Genomic DNA, 15,019 nt, shown 5'->3' on the forward strand with positions numbered 1-15,019 from the left:
TCTGCAGCACTGGGCTGCAGGCACCTGCCTGCCAGGTCTGCTATTATAAGCGACCATGGGCTCGTTGTCCTGTAAAGTCACTTGTACATTTTCATAGTTGCGACTTGCTTTTTTTTGGGCTAATTTCTGAAGTGTAGTTGCTCTTTTTGTTCTTTCAAGATTATATTTGAAAATAGCTGATGTAATAGGGCTCAAGTGCTAAAACAGGTAGCTTCTTTTGGGCTTTTATTTCATAGAGATAATCACTTGTTTCACTCACAATATCTGGCAATACTGGAGCCTGCAGTCCTTACCAAAACAAAAACACAACTGGTAGCCTACTGCTTTGCTTTGGAGTTGATCGTTTGGTATCGGAATTGAGAGTTGAAAATATGGTGTCTAGTTCAAACGTGCGACGGGCAATGTCTCTGCCTGGCTTATTATTGCTTCTGCACCCACGCCCCCAGGGAGGCTCTCCAATGTTGAAGCACTCGGCCCTACCGGTTAGAGCGTGAACTGCAGGCGGACCCGTGGGTTTATGACGTGGAAACCCTGTGCAGCTGGGGTTTAACATTGAGCGCTCGTTTGCACTTCCGCATTTGACCACAAATGCGGAAGTAGACCGTTCTTCCGGGTGCATCAAAACGCCACTGAGCAACTTCTATTGAAATGAATAGCGGGGGGCGGGGCGAACGCTCCGGTTCGGCCTCTATCCTTTTATTACTCTATGTTCTGCACCAGTAGCAGATGAAAGGTCTACTTTCCGGCACCATTAACCCCCTCTTCACCACACCGCGGCTATCAACGGGCTCTACCTAGCCGCCCGAGCATGGTCGGTCGGCGTTCGAAGCTATCCTACAAGTCCCGACCCGGCGGCACAGCAAGTCGGCAACATCTACAACAGTTTGTCGGCGATTGGTCAGCAAGAGACGCTTTGCAACCACTTCCACGGCCGTGGTGGAGAGCTAGCTTAAGGTGTTCACCTGTGTGTGTATAGGTCCAGTGGTTTGTGTAGGACAGTGGCTGAAGGCTTTCCTCAGGCTCCCCAGGCGATTCAGGACATCCAGGTCCAACTCAGCGCTCAATTCCGCCAGCTCTACTCTCACCTCACTGTCTCGACGTACAACCCGCTGCTTACCCTGTGTACACACACACACACACACACACACACACACACACACACACACACACACACACACACACACACACACACACACACACACACACACACACACACACACACACACACACACACACACACACACACACACACACACACACACACACACACACACACACACACACACACACACACACACACATTACAACCTTCTCTTAGTATAACAAATATTTTTTCTACCCCTTCTCCAGCCTCTCTTCCATACAGACATACTGTTCATACAAACATGTACATGCATCTAATGGTGCTGTTTCACTTCATCGTACTTTAACTTTTGGCTTGTATTGATTTTCAATGTACTATAGCTGCTCATCATAGGCTAAGTACAACCCTATGCATTAGTTAATGATAACGCTAATGCTGTTTGGAAACATAATTTCACCTATACAGTCCAACAAAAACAGTTTCTGATCACATTTTCATGCAGTTGCTCAAAATTGATTCATGGCACTGTGCCCAAGAAATGTTGCGCTGGGGTCCAGCAGTGTGCGAGATTATCTCCAGACACACAGACAGATGTCTAAAGAGACTCCTGCAAAGAGATACGCTGTCAAAAATACCTGCTTATAGTATTTTTGGGGAAAAAACATGAGTCGAGCCGTTACCATGCAATCGAAAAGCGCCATAAGACAGACTCTTACTCAAGAATCTTTATTTTGCAATGTGGAAAATGCTGTACATTACAATGGGCACATATCATCTCTCTCGCTCTGCATGCTTGCGTGTAATACCTTGCGCAGGTGTTTTTCAGTGAGGCCATAGTGTAACTTTGCACAGGGTCTGGCTACAGCTCCCACTGTGAACAGACCGGCTTTCTGGAACTGCAGCAACTAAGACCCAGACACAGAGATGGACATGATGTCAGCTCACTCACAGCACATTACTGTAATACATGGTTTCAAATGAGATAGAGGGACAAACAGGTGTACACAGACATGCAGCCACACACAGAATAGATATAGAGTATAGATACATAAAGATTTGTTGAACATATAGAGTATAAAACCAGACAAAAAAACAGGCAAATGTAGATAGATATACGGACTGTTGTCTACCTCACTGTACTGAGGATTGCCGTCTTCCCAGAGACACTCTAACAGTTCCAGCCTGCTAAATGAAATGTCAGAGGTCACAGCCCGACTGTGGCGGCTCCCACTCCGCATCTCTAAGGCGACCTGTACCGCCGCCCCTGTTAATCTGGGAGTAGGAGTGACAGAGAAAGAGAGGGGCAAAGAGAGAAAGGGTCACTTATAAGCCACAGTGGGCTGCCTGTGTGTGTGTGTGTGTGTGTGTGTGTGTGTGTGTGTGTGTGTGTGTGTGTGTGTGTGTGTGTGTGTGTGTGTGTGTGTGTGTGTGTGTGTCTGTGTGTGTGTGTGTGTGTGTGTGAGAGAGAGATTTGTTTACAGGAACTGTCTGCATGCATGGATACAGAAAATACAAATGTTCTTGACTGCAGTTCTAAAGTCCTGGAAGAGTACCGTCACTTCACAATACACTGTATGCATGTGTACCTGAGGTGGGAATGCGGGCAGGCTTTGGCAAAGTTTCCTCTCAGACGACGGAAGTCCCTCTCACTAAACATGCTGTCCTTGAAAAAGGCCAGCTCGCGGAAGAACACCTGAGACACTTGAGCCAATGAGGAGGCTCCGTCAGGCCCTGGGGGTGGGTCCTCCTGCAGCAGGGTGAGGGTGAGACCACCCAGCGTCAGCCGCAGCAATGCGTCGGGTTTCAGCTGCTCTGTCCGGTTGGTGTGAGAGCGCACTGAATAGGAGATGTGATGGCACACGAGATTCAAGAAAGATTAATTTGTCACTCCTTCATACCATGTGCAGTGAATTGTGTGTGGCATGCTCCACAGACTGTGCTTTATATAAATGATACAGTATAGGCCCTTTTAGACGGGGAGTGTGTGACGAGGACGAAAACTACAAAAGGGTGGGCCTCAATTTCCGACTATTATTTAGTCTCAATAATCGTGATGCAATATCCAAGTTATCATTCTGAGGCCTGAATTCACTCAAACCCTTTATGGTGCTGCCTGTGATCTCACCTCTGGCTCGGCTGCTAACCTGGGACATACTGGACAGAGACCCTGCTACAGGATAACGCCTGGGGCAGTTCCCCATGCTGCCCTGTGAGGGGGGAACAAAACGAGAATGAATGATACAATTGTTTTCAAAATGCCTGTCAATAAATGTCTTTCCCCAACACGCACATCGACAGGTGGGTGCTTGGCTAAAGAGACTTTAGTTTACAGATGGATGGAGCCCACACACCATATTAGGTACAAAAAAAGACTTATTTATTTATTGGTCTCACACTCAGGCCATAAAGAATCTCTAGGGATGTTATCAGAAAGGGGGGGGGGGGGGGGGTCTCTGAATGGCTATAAGTTATTTCCCAAGAAGTGACAACTAGCTGTACCTGTGCAGAGAGACTGGCCAGGCTGTGTGTGGACGACTCCATGTCGCTGTCTGACAGCTCACTGCCTGAGCGTGCAGACGTCACACTGCTGCTCATCCCCCCTGGACCCATGGAGAAAAACATATCTGCAGGGACATCACACGTGCGCGCGCACACACACACACACACACACACACACACACACACACACACACACACACACACACACACACACACACACACACACACACACACACACACACACACACACACACACACACACACACACACACACACACACACACACACACACACACACACACACACACACACACACACACACACACACACACACACACACAAAGTTGCTCAGAGGAGATGGACGGCAGGAGTGTTTTTAGAGCGAAGCGTAAAGGCCTTTTAGGGACACCGGGAGTACATGCCCATGCCAGTAGTGTAAGGTTCCTCTGTGTACTCACAGTGACGTACATTCAGCAGTCAGGGCTAGATCTCAAATGTACAGCTAGTGGCTTCCTGGCTCGTGGAGCCAAGCAACAGTTTAGATATCTAAATATAGTATGACTCAAAGATATAAATAATAACGGCCTCAAGGTCATTATTCTATACATCTACAATATGCCTATTACTTACATGACTATATTCATTTTACCCTTTACTTTTTTTTTTACTTTTTACATATTCCATAAAATGAAAAGAAAAGGAGCAGGAAGACGCCGCATCTTATCAAGATTCGGAATAAGAGAGACCTGTTTAATCAGTAGTTAGACTCTTGACGGTCAAAGTGAAAACACGTGGCCATTAATCGTGAGACCTACAGTGGGATATCACCTACAGTGGGATATCACCCCCCCCCCCCCCCCCCCCCCCCCATTTGCCTTGTGGATAAGAGCTGTGCGGCCTCATCCTTTTCAACACTTTTCCTTATGTTTACTATAACATATTGCACACTAATATTACATCACATTATATAACAGACAATCTTCACAAATAAATAATATAGTACCTAATATTACATATAATAACAAGTAAGTGGTATAAGCTCAAAAGGTGCTGATGGGGACCGCTCCAGCTAACCTCTGTGGTGTTCCGTACCTCCATGCTCCATTCCACAGAGGTAAGGCTCCAGGTCATCCTCGGCCTCCCAGTCCCTGTCCCTGGGACTGGAGCCCAGCTGTTTGCCCAGGTCTTCCTCAATCAGACGCAGGTCGTCTGAATCTAAGGGACGGCTCTGCACTCCGCCAGCCTTGGCCTCTGGCTCTGTGGTGAAGACAAAGAATCTGATTGGTGTGTTTGTGTGTCTGGCTATATAGGTGGGAAGCTGTGTGGTAACTGGTAACATTTCAGGTAATCTCTAAGTAATGTCTCCCCGTGACCTGAACTAGTGAAAATAGCAGATCTACAAGCTAAGTAAGTTGTTTTTCAATCTAATTTTGATTCCCGCTTGATCGGAATAACACAGACTCTGTTCCTAACGATCAATGTCAGCTCTCAATCACCGTGTATCGTCCAAGCGAGCTGCTCGCTCATTCTATTCACCGCTTACAGAGTTTGGAGCTTGGAAGGCTGGCCACATGAGACTCTCTTTCTTTCTTTTTCATTTATTTATTCAGGAAGTCCATTGAGAACAAGCTCTTTTTCAAGGACATCCTGATCACAGCATATAAACACAATACATATATATATAAAAAAAAAAAACAATAACAAACATTTGAATCAGAGTACAACATCACAGTTGCAAATAAATATATATAGTATTACATGAAACAGGTGCAGTCGGTATGTAGTGTGGCCTCAAGCACCCGAAATGTCTCTATTGAGACCAATCGAAGCAGTTTCAGAGAGTCCTGAAGCTTGTTCCATTTGTGTGGAGCGTAGTAAAAGATGTCAGTCTTTCCTTGTTCACTGTTCATAAGTGATCTGGTATATCTAATGTGTGCCCGTGAACGTGTTGAATATCCAGTGACTTTTGAATCTAAAAGCGACGACAAAGGAAGCTTACCACACAAGGCCTTATAAACAAATAGAATACAATGTTGCTCTCTACGAACTGCGAGAGATGGCCAACCCACATTTTGATATGATATAAAATACAACTCGACTTCAGGGGTCTAACGCCAGGGCTCCACCGGACGCATTGTGTCTCCGTCGCGTGCGTCAAAAAACGCACCGGTTCAATTTTAATGCACGCATCGCGTCTCCGTCAACGCAACGCGGGCAGTGGAGCCACCCTTCATTGATTAAAAAGGGAACATTCCCTGACGGTGACGCGACGCTGACGCGCCCGGTGGAGCCCTGGTGTAAGCCTATTGTTGTGAGCATGATAGGGTATCATTGTACCTGTAATGCATGTACACATCATTGTACCTGTGTGTATGGTAAGGTGTGTATGAACATTGTACCTGTGTATGATAAGGTGTGTATCACATTGTACCTGTGTGTATGATAGGGTGTGTAACATTGTACCTGTGTGTATGATAGGGTGCGTAACATTGTACCTATATCTATGCAGAGTGCTGCCAGCAGGTCTGTCAGATGCGTTATCTGATCGGGAGCAATCAGCAGGTGGACACAGCCTACCTTCCCATCCAACTCCAACTGTGATCAGACAGAGGGGGATATAGGAGCATGGCGACACAAAAGAGAAAGAAAAAGGAATGGATAATTAAATTGATAATAATATATTATTAATATTATATCATCATTCCTTTTCAGGAAATGGAAGGGGGAAAAATGAACCTGTGTTCCAATGGATCCTATACAATTATTATTTAGTCACACTCACAAGCTCTTGTTAACAGAATTATTCAAACATTATGACGTGGTGTGTGCTTCGTCTATGGATCGTCTATTTTTGCTACGTTTGTGTGACACCGTCATTATACAAAGTATAAAATAGCATATACAGTAATAAAAAAAGCTGAGAGAATATATGTATTTATGAGTGATCTGATGATTACGCACGTGCACGCACGCAAACACACACACACCTTTGGTCCGGGGAGCATGTCATTCTGTTTAATCTTCACAGTGGTCTCAATGAAACCGGAGCAGCTTCCTATGAGGACTGGCTGCTGAGGAGAATTAGAGGACAGGCCCTTTCTACCTCCCTCCTCCTCCTCCTCCTCCTCCTCCTCCTCCTGTTGTTGTTGCTGATCTTCCTCATCTTGCTCCTCTTCTTCCTCCCCCCCTTCACTGGCTGTGGCGGAACATGTCAGGTCCCCTACGAAAGACTCGGTCTAAGACAGATAGAAAGACATGGCTGCGAGTGAGTGAAATGGTAGAATGCTCGTCCCTGCAAGATTAATATAATAGATATTAAGTGAACAGAATTATATGAATCCTGGAAAAAAAACAGTTCACCTGGGTTAGGCTGACCCAGGCTCAAGTGTTATCAGTGAGAGAGTAAAGGCACAACAGAAGGTGACAGAGGCAGGTGACAGAGGCAGTCAGAAAAGTAAAAAGTACTTCATTGACCCAAACCCAAGATTAAAGCGTGCAGATCGATGCCGACCCCAAGTCCTAGACAGTCAATTACTGATGTTTTGACAGATATAATAAAAACATAATCAAGTCATTTTCTAAAATAATTGCCAATGTACAAAAGAAATCGTCTTTTTTATTTTTTTCATTTTGCGCCCAGGACATGCCCAAAATAGGGACACCAGGTTGACAAATCGGGACACATTGGCTGCATAATTGGCAATGCCGAAAAGTAAAATAATGGCAGATTTATCGGCCAAACTGATATTTCAATTAGGCTCTACCCAAGATTGGACTCAAACCGTTATTGGAATTCATGCGTAATGCCTATCAACGAGACCACAGCCTCCTGAACTACAGTTTGACTATGACTCACGATGTACTTGACATTAGAGCTGAATGATCATTTTCCAAAGCGTTAGTTAAGATTTTCAAGGAACTCAATGGATTCCATTCATTTCGGTACATATAATAAATCAGCATGTAGACTTAAAAATGTAAACAAATTCAAAAGAATTTCATCAAAACACATAAAACAGACATCAAATTTCTCTTTTTGGCTAAACATTTTGGGAACTACTGCTCTACGCCATCTGGGCGCAGATTCCTAATTCTTTACCAGTACACAATAATTTCATAATGGAAGACAGAAATGCAACACCACCCAATAATAAAAAGTCCCTCTAAAGGAGTGTGTAACACCTGTCCAGTCCTGAGGCTCTCATAGTACAGCTGTACAGCGCTGAGCTGAAGGATCTTGTGCAGGAAGGCGGGCGGCTGGTGAATGTCTACAGGCACAGCATGACCGGCTGGGTCCCGCACTGCCTCATCACAGTACTCCAGCCTGGTGACACACACATACACACAGGACACACAAAGAGGCATGTGTGGACATGTACATGTTATTATACAGATGAACAAAGGATGTGTATGCGCACACACGCACGCACACTACTGGTCACTACTGTGACCAGTAGTTTCACAAAGCCATCCAGCCGTGATATACTCAAGAACCCCATTTCATAAACACTATTATTACACTGCTTGGTTGAATGCTTGATTCTGATTGGTCAATCGCCAAATTCAGCGGTGTGTCATTTCTGGATAATGACCGCTCCGCTCTATAACAGACCACTACCTAATCAAAGGCTTGGAGCACCTGGCTGCACCCGCTGGGCTGCTTGGACTTTATGCTGTACCCAACTTGACAGCCATGTAAACTAACACACACATTTAACTAAACAACATGCTTTCAAGAATGTTTTTGAAAACATTTGAAGCGAGAAATGGACGATGCTCTACCCAAAAATGTATTCCATTTGATCAACACTCACTTCCTTGTTTCCGAGGCGACTCGTTGCCTCTGCAGGGCCAACTTGGAATACTTTCATTACCGTAAGAAAGGAAATACTTTGTTTTGTTGTCACTTTTGGGTCAATTTATTAATTTGCGTATTAAGTAGCCGTGTAATAAGCGGGACAATGTCTGGCTAGGTGGTCATTGTTGGGAGATACATCACCCTGTTAGTGAATTATCTCCCAACAATGACCACCTCTAGCCAGACATTATCCCCTACATAAAGTATTTTCACACAGTGTGAATGTTGGCTTAAACCTGGTTAACTCCAACTTAACTTGGTTATTAACCCTTGGTTCAGAATGTGAATAGCTGTGTATGTATTATAACATCACTATTAGAGACAGGAAAAAACAACCCTGCCTGGGATGATTTCAGAATGTACAGTTATTCTGTTAGAACGATGAAATGCAGACAAAGGTGGCCCGCAGTTCACTGACCTGTGGTCACCAGCGCTATTATGGGAAACTGTCAATACACTTAGAAAACAAGACGGGTCGGGGATTATTAAACAACATCAGATTGGGCCATGCTTTCTTATTTGTACAGATTCATCAACAGTGCAGCATCTACCAATAGCTCATGTGTGTAATAATCAGGTGAGATGGTAGGCAAACTAGGAATAGATGACAGGAGATCACTTTACAACACATATCAATCACTCCTGGACATTTTACACTTCCCAAAGTCAATGTCAAGTCAATGTCCCTAATTCCCATAAGGTCCAATGCACAGGAAAACTAACCCACTAAATGGAATGCAGTCATTCTGTTCAAATTGATTATCCTTTGGACTCATAAAAGTAAAGTGCCCTTATCACCTTCCTTGTCTGGTTTGCTTTATCTCTTGTGTCAATGCAGGAGGAAGGGTGATATTTGATTCCCTCCATTTCCCCCCCACGCCATACATTGCCATGTTAGTACAGATGTGAGTGTTACCATGACGTCACATAAGAATTGTGATCGTCTAGCCACAAGATTGTGGTAGCATGGCATGGGTTCAGCTCATGGGAGTGAATTTTAGGCTGTGGCACATGCTTTGCATTTTCACTTAAATATTACAGTTGTGTATTTATGTGATAATTGTACTAGTATGGACATTAATAGTTCTACTCTTTTGTTTGTTTTGATTTGAATATTGCACAATGTCCACACGGGAAGGGCATCCCTCTCTCGCTAATATCTGAATCCAAATTAAAGTCACTGGAGCTCCAGTTTGCAATGTCACAGTTCCTGCTAGCATTTCTGCTAGTATCATCACCAAATTACATATTGCAGCAATACAGGAGAAAGATCCTGCAGCATCTAAAATGCAGAATAAAAGAAAGGTGAAGGTGGGGTGAATAAATAAAGAGGGTTGGTCAGGGAACAACATCAAGCCAGCTGTTTTTCTAGGCAATACTGCACATTTTGCTGTGAAACTTTTGAGAGGTGCGAGTGTGACCTACCGTTTTATGTGCACCTCTAAGGCAGCGCCTGTTTCCAGGTCCAGGGGTTGGTGCTCGATGCGGACGATAGTGTCCAGGAAGGTGACTTTAATACGACGGAGGACTGAACACAGGCAGAATGAGAAATAGTCAATGGGTCATTAACTCTCATTCCTCAAAATGAATGTGTGCTGCTATTCATGTTTAGATTGGGACACTGTAAAGAAGGAAAACGATATGCACATCCCAGTTTCAGAATACGGTGCTGGACCCAAAGAAATGACTGAATGAAGAAAATAGTGGAATGTCAGCACACGATATAGTTCTGCTCCCTGTCTGTTTTATTTCAACCTAAATACAACAACGTTTCGCCCCTCCGGGCTTTCTCAAGTTACATGGGTATGGCCTTGAAATCCTTAAATAGGTGGAACATAACTGGTTGTCGTCATTCAATCAATTAATAAGCCAATAGGCTGTATGTGAAGATCCACCCCAGAGCAATACAAATACATCAATTAATACACTCACGAACAATAGGTTTAAAATACAATAAATACACCAAAACATACTGTAGAAAATTCCTTATAGCTACATCTATTTGCCTTATTTTTGTGCAGGCCTTTTCAGCTACCTAGTCATTCTTTAGGACCCTACTTTAGTTCAGGCTTCTGTTTGGGCACAGTTGTTCAGGACCCCAGTTCTGAAGTTGTGTACTGTGCAACTACAGACAAACCGGAGGACCAGAATGTGTTCTTGAGGAAATACCATTCATTCATCATAAACCAACCCTGTCTGTTTGTACATCTATCAACATATAAAATCTATAATGCCACAATCACTGTCATCCTTGAGTCCAAGCTCCCTGACCAGAGCCCTGTGGGCCTATAGCATCATAACCCCCTAAGCATGAACAAGCCTACAGCCTCCATTAAGGCTACTATTTTTACACATACAATACAAAAGGAATACACAGAGATAATAATAATAGAGCGGCATGTCAGGCAGGTGTATTAAAGGAATGGTCTGATATCTAGGTCCAAATTCATACCAAAAGGTTTAAGGGTTCTCAATTCATAGATCCAAAATGCTTCTTTTTTCTTTTTTCAGCAGGAGAGACTCCCAGTCTCCTCCCCTACGTGGTTTTTCCACTTTTTCTATTCCAATGTATCTTAAAGCAGACACATTATGGCCAGCTTGCATACAATGAGCCGCCACTGGACTGCGCATATTCTGAGTTCTAATATCGCTCCGATGTTCGGTGATGCGTGTCTTAAGCGCTCTTGTCGTCATACCAACATATGCCAGTGAACATGGACACTTTAGCATGTATACTACATGTGTTGATTTACATGAAATAAATATTTCTTTCCTGTAGAAGGATGATTAAACAATGCACATTTATAAGTGAAGTTACATTGTGTGCAACTAACACATTTATAATTCCCATTAGGGATTTCATCCAGGAAGGTTAAGGGTTTTGTAGGTGCCAAATCCGATCTCACCACTAGAGACGTAATATTGAGGAGCTCGTTTGAATACAACTTGAGGTGGGGCTTGAAACGTAGCTTTTAACAGGGGATCCGTTGTCACAATATGCCAGTGTTTTTTAATGATATTTTTAAAATCATTACCCAAAGGGGAATAGGTTATGAAACACTGGGGTATTTTTTCCTGAACCGGTTTAGCTTTGGGTTGTAAGCATCCCTCCTGGGAGACACTATCAAATCGTTTTGATGCCTCATCAATCCAATTCCCTTTGTAGATATTTTTAGCTCAAGACTCACCTTTTCACTATTGCTTTTAATTGAGTGTTCTTATTCATGTACTCACCGGTTTTATGCTCTATGCTATTGTTTTATTGTCATATTGCACTGCTTGATTTGCTGCCGGTATTTATGCCCTTTTTTGAATTGCCTCAACCTTATTTTGTTTCTGTTTGCTTTCCTTTTGTATTGTATATATGTTTTGGTGTATTTATTGTATTTTAAACCTATTGTTCGTGAGTGTATGGCCCCTTAATTGATGTATTTGTATTGCTCTGGAGTGGATCTTCACATACAGCCTATTGGCTTATCAATTGATTGAATGACGACACCCAGTTATGTTCCACCTATTTAAGGATTTCAAGGCCATACCCATGTAACTTGAGAAAGCCCGGAGGGGCGAAACGTTGTTGTATTTAGGTTGAAATAAAAAAGACGGGAGCAGAACTATATCGTGTGCAGACATTTCACTATTTTCATCATTTAGATTGGGACACTGTGTCATTGGATAGAGAAGAAGACAGCACACAATTACAGTGGGACTATTTGCATGTTGAAAATACAGGTGCAAAATGTTGTCTATGCCTAAACTTGTTTCTACGAAGCAGCATGGCTGCTGTCATTTAGTTCAAACAATGAATTATGGCCATGGCAACATGCCGTCTCCCTCACTCACACACACACACACGCACGCACGCACATACCCGTCTCAATAGTTTGTGCAAACATCTCAAGCCCTTCCAGTTGTGCAGGCGGCTCCTGCTCAGGGGGGTCCTTCAGACACTCCTGGGCCAGCTGCATGCTGGAGGTCATCATGCTTGAGGACCAGCCTTGGGAGTCCCAACCCCCACCTGAATGGAAACAAATAAAGCGGATTCACTGATGTGGGTGTGTTCACTGTTGTCATGAAGCTACAGTGAGTGAGTGATTAATAGTCAACCTTCTCCCTATTCCATAACCTGTTTTGTCCTTAGTATACTTTAAAATTCTAAGTTTCGGTCGGGTCTGACCGAAACTTAGAATTTTTTGTTCTCGTTGGATACGATTTTTGTGCACATTTCCATGCTATATTGATATGGTACCACCATTAGGAGAGATAACAGGCAAATGTCAATCAATATAATAAATTATTCTATCTATAAGGCTCCTTTTGGTTACCAACTCTCCATAATTTAGCTGGGAACCACCTGGAACCCCCCACAAGGACCACTGGTTGAAAACCACTGAGATAGACCAATATCAAAGTTTGTGCCCTACTTTAGTTTATGATTGGCTAATTACACCTTATTATCATGGATAACCTGTTTGGCATGTCCCAGGAAACTAGTACTTACATACGCCTTCATATGATGTATCAATTCAGGTTCTATCTCCTGAGTGGTCTACAACCTTAGTCCTACATGCATAAGCATATTGTGCTAGCCTGGGGACCAGAGACGAATCTGCCAGTGCAAAATAAATTGCCCTCACCACGCAAGGCTAATTCTGTGCCAGAAAAACTTCAAACTACGTTGCAAAGACCTAGTTGGTACCTTGTTGTGTCCAAGTTCAGTGTACAAAATGTATGATGTAAACATATGTCTATGGGCATTTATAAAGTAACAGGCATAGATAGATAAGTGAACATATTTGGAGTTTTTTGTCGTTTATTTTACTCAGCCCTTAATGCAACAGTTAATAACATTTCTATAACTGAAAATAGGGACATACAGTATCACTATTTTAAGCTATTGTTTACCAGGTTCCCAGAAGATGCATTTCAAACTAGGCCTGTTCTGGGACATCTTGGTTTTAGCTTACTGCTGCACTATGGGTTTCTCAAACTGAGAGCCCATATGGTTTAAAAATCTTTTATAGGATGAGGATCTGTCTTTAGATATTATGGGTTTCCCCAACTCAGGCAAACATTGCTGGTGACTTACTTGTCCTGTACTTGGGTCGGCATGTTATCTGAAGCCCAGAAACTTCTAAGGTGCAGTGGTCAGTCACTAGAGCTTGCCAGGGAATGGTCACTGATATACTGCCCACAAACCCGTCCACAATCTCCAGAGGTGCCCCAAGAGACTCCAAAAGCTCATTGACCGCCTGGGACAAATGGAAACAGTCATACAGTAATGTGGCTCAAAGAGAAAGCAAAATACAATTCTGAGAGGATAGGCGTCATAACTGACACTTTTGTGTCAACAGGATGTTAAAACAACAGCACTGTACTAGAATGGCAGAGGAAAATAGTGCTGTCTTACTTTGAGTGACGCTGATGAATTGGTCAAATCTGATAGCAACAGATAGCAAGTCTAAGGGGACATGTCTTTGTTTCCTCTAACCACGTTTCCCCGAATTTGTGAAGTGGAGCTAAGATTGTTGTTGTTGCACCGGAGTGCCGTTGCGAAATAGTTCAGGGCTTGATGATGAGCCTGACAAAACATGTGCTGGGCATACAGTAGGACCCCACTTTTGCTTATTGTACAGACTTACCCACACGTCGAGGTTGATTTCTTTAATGATACCACTGCCATTGTACAAGTCCAAGCCCAGCTGATCCAAACTCAGACGTTCTTGCAAGAAGTGGCCGAGGTAGTGTTGTAAGAGGTACCGACAGGCCCGCTTCTTGATTGAGCCTGACCAAGGGAACAGCCAGCGAGACATAGGGCCAAAGTGAGGAGGGGGTGAGAAGGGAACCAAGAGGCGGCGGAGAACGACTGTGAATACAGTCCACTGACAACTGCATAACAGTCAGACAAAAACAAAAGTGTGCAAATAAGGAATGAGCTCCTCAGCGGCTAGCTGGAGGGGGCTAAGGAAAGGGGTGAAGCGTATAACTCTTGTCCTCCTGTGACACATAAAACTCGAGAATCCTTTGTGTCGAGATCGAACGGAGTGAAACGTATATTGCTCCGCCAGACTGTACGCCCGTTACAGTTGTGTCTCGTTTTCAGTACATATTTTTTGGTACGTTCGTGTCGAATTCGAGCGACATGTCCCTGCGCATATCTCTGGATCCAGGGTTGTTTATTGTTATTATCATACGTGAACTGTTGGTATAGTACAGACGCCCCTGCGTCTTGACGTCATCGCGAGATTTAAAAAATAAAACAAACCCGGAAGGATAACAATAGACGCCATCTTTGTAAGGTCAAATTATTCTCAAAGTTTATTAAACGTGGATGAGGGCACCAACCTCAAGGCCAAATTCCGGGGCAATAAAGCAATGGTGAAGCAATGGTGCTTTAATGAATTGAAAATGGTAAATGGTTTACAATTGTAAACAAGTGTAATGCTTTATGGTGTCGTCCACTCAGTTAAGTTTTTGTATTGAGTTGTACAACTTGTACTTGAAATGTACTGTAATTCTACAAACTGTTAATAAATGAATCAATGGTTTTAAAGGGAATGATGGTGTGATTGATTAGA

At 43.5% G+C, this 15,019-nt stretch overlaps 1 protein-coding gene across 3 annotated transcripts in view; it reads right to left on the minus strand.

The window, feature by feature from the left end:
• atg2a (autophagy related 2A) overlaps nt 1-14,631 on the minus strand; it is a 29,889-nt gene extending 15,258 nt beyond the window's left edge. The window contains exons 1-14 of one of the 3 annotated variants that reach the window (XM_079504204.1): nt 14,084-14,631; nt 13,531-13,693; nt 12,313-12,459; nt 9,867-9,969; nt 7,766-7,907; nt 6,571-6,819; nt 6,079-6,178; nt 4,676-4,840; nt 3,584-3,708; nt 3,210-3,291; nt 2,671-2,920; nt 2,215-2,356; nt 1,891-1,989; nt 963-1,118 (exon numbers count right to left, since the gene is read on the minus strand). In XM_079504204.1, coding sequence (XP_079360330.1) covers nt 963-1,118; nt 1,891-1,989; nt 2,215-2,356; nt 2,671-2,920; nt 3,210-3,291; nt 3,584-3,708; nt 4,676-4,840; nt 6,079-6,178; nt 6,571-6,819; nt 7,766-7,907; nt 9,867-9,969; nt 12,313-12,459; nt 13,531-13,693; nt 14,084-14,254 — 2,094 coding nt within the window. In that variant the 5' untranslated portion in view covers nt 14,255-14,631. Of the gene's footprint in view, nt 1-962; nt 1,119-1,890; nt 1,990-2,214; nt 2,357-2,670; nt 2,921-3,209; nt 3,292-3,583; nt 3,709-4,657; nt 4,841-6,078; nt 6,179-6,570; nt 6,820-7,765; nt 7,908-9,866; nt 9,970-12,312; nt 12,460-13,530; nt 13,694-14,083 lie in introns of all 3 variants that reach the window. The other 2 variants (XM_079504203.1, XM_079504202.1) reach the window with 2 other exon arrangements.
• Nucleotides 14,632-15,019: the final 388 nt, after the last annotated feature.

This window comes from Electrona antarctica, assembly GCF_951216825.1.
Source record: "Electrona antarctica genome assembly, chromosome: 1".
In the NCBI taxonomy this organism is placed as follows: domain Eukaryota; kingdom Metazoa; phylum Chordata; class Actinopteri; order Myctophiformes; family Myctophidae; genus Electrona; species Electrona antarctica.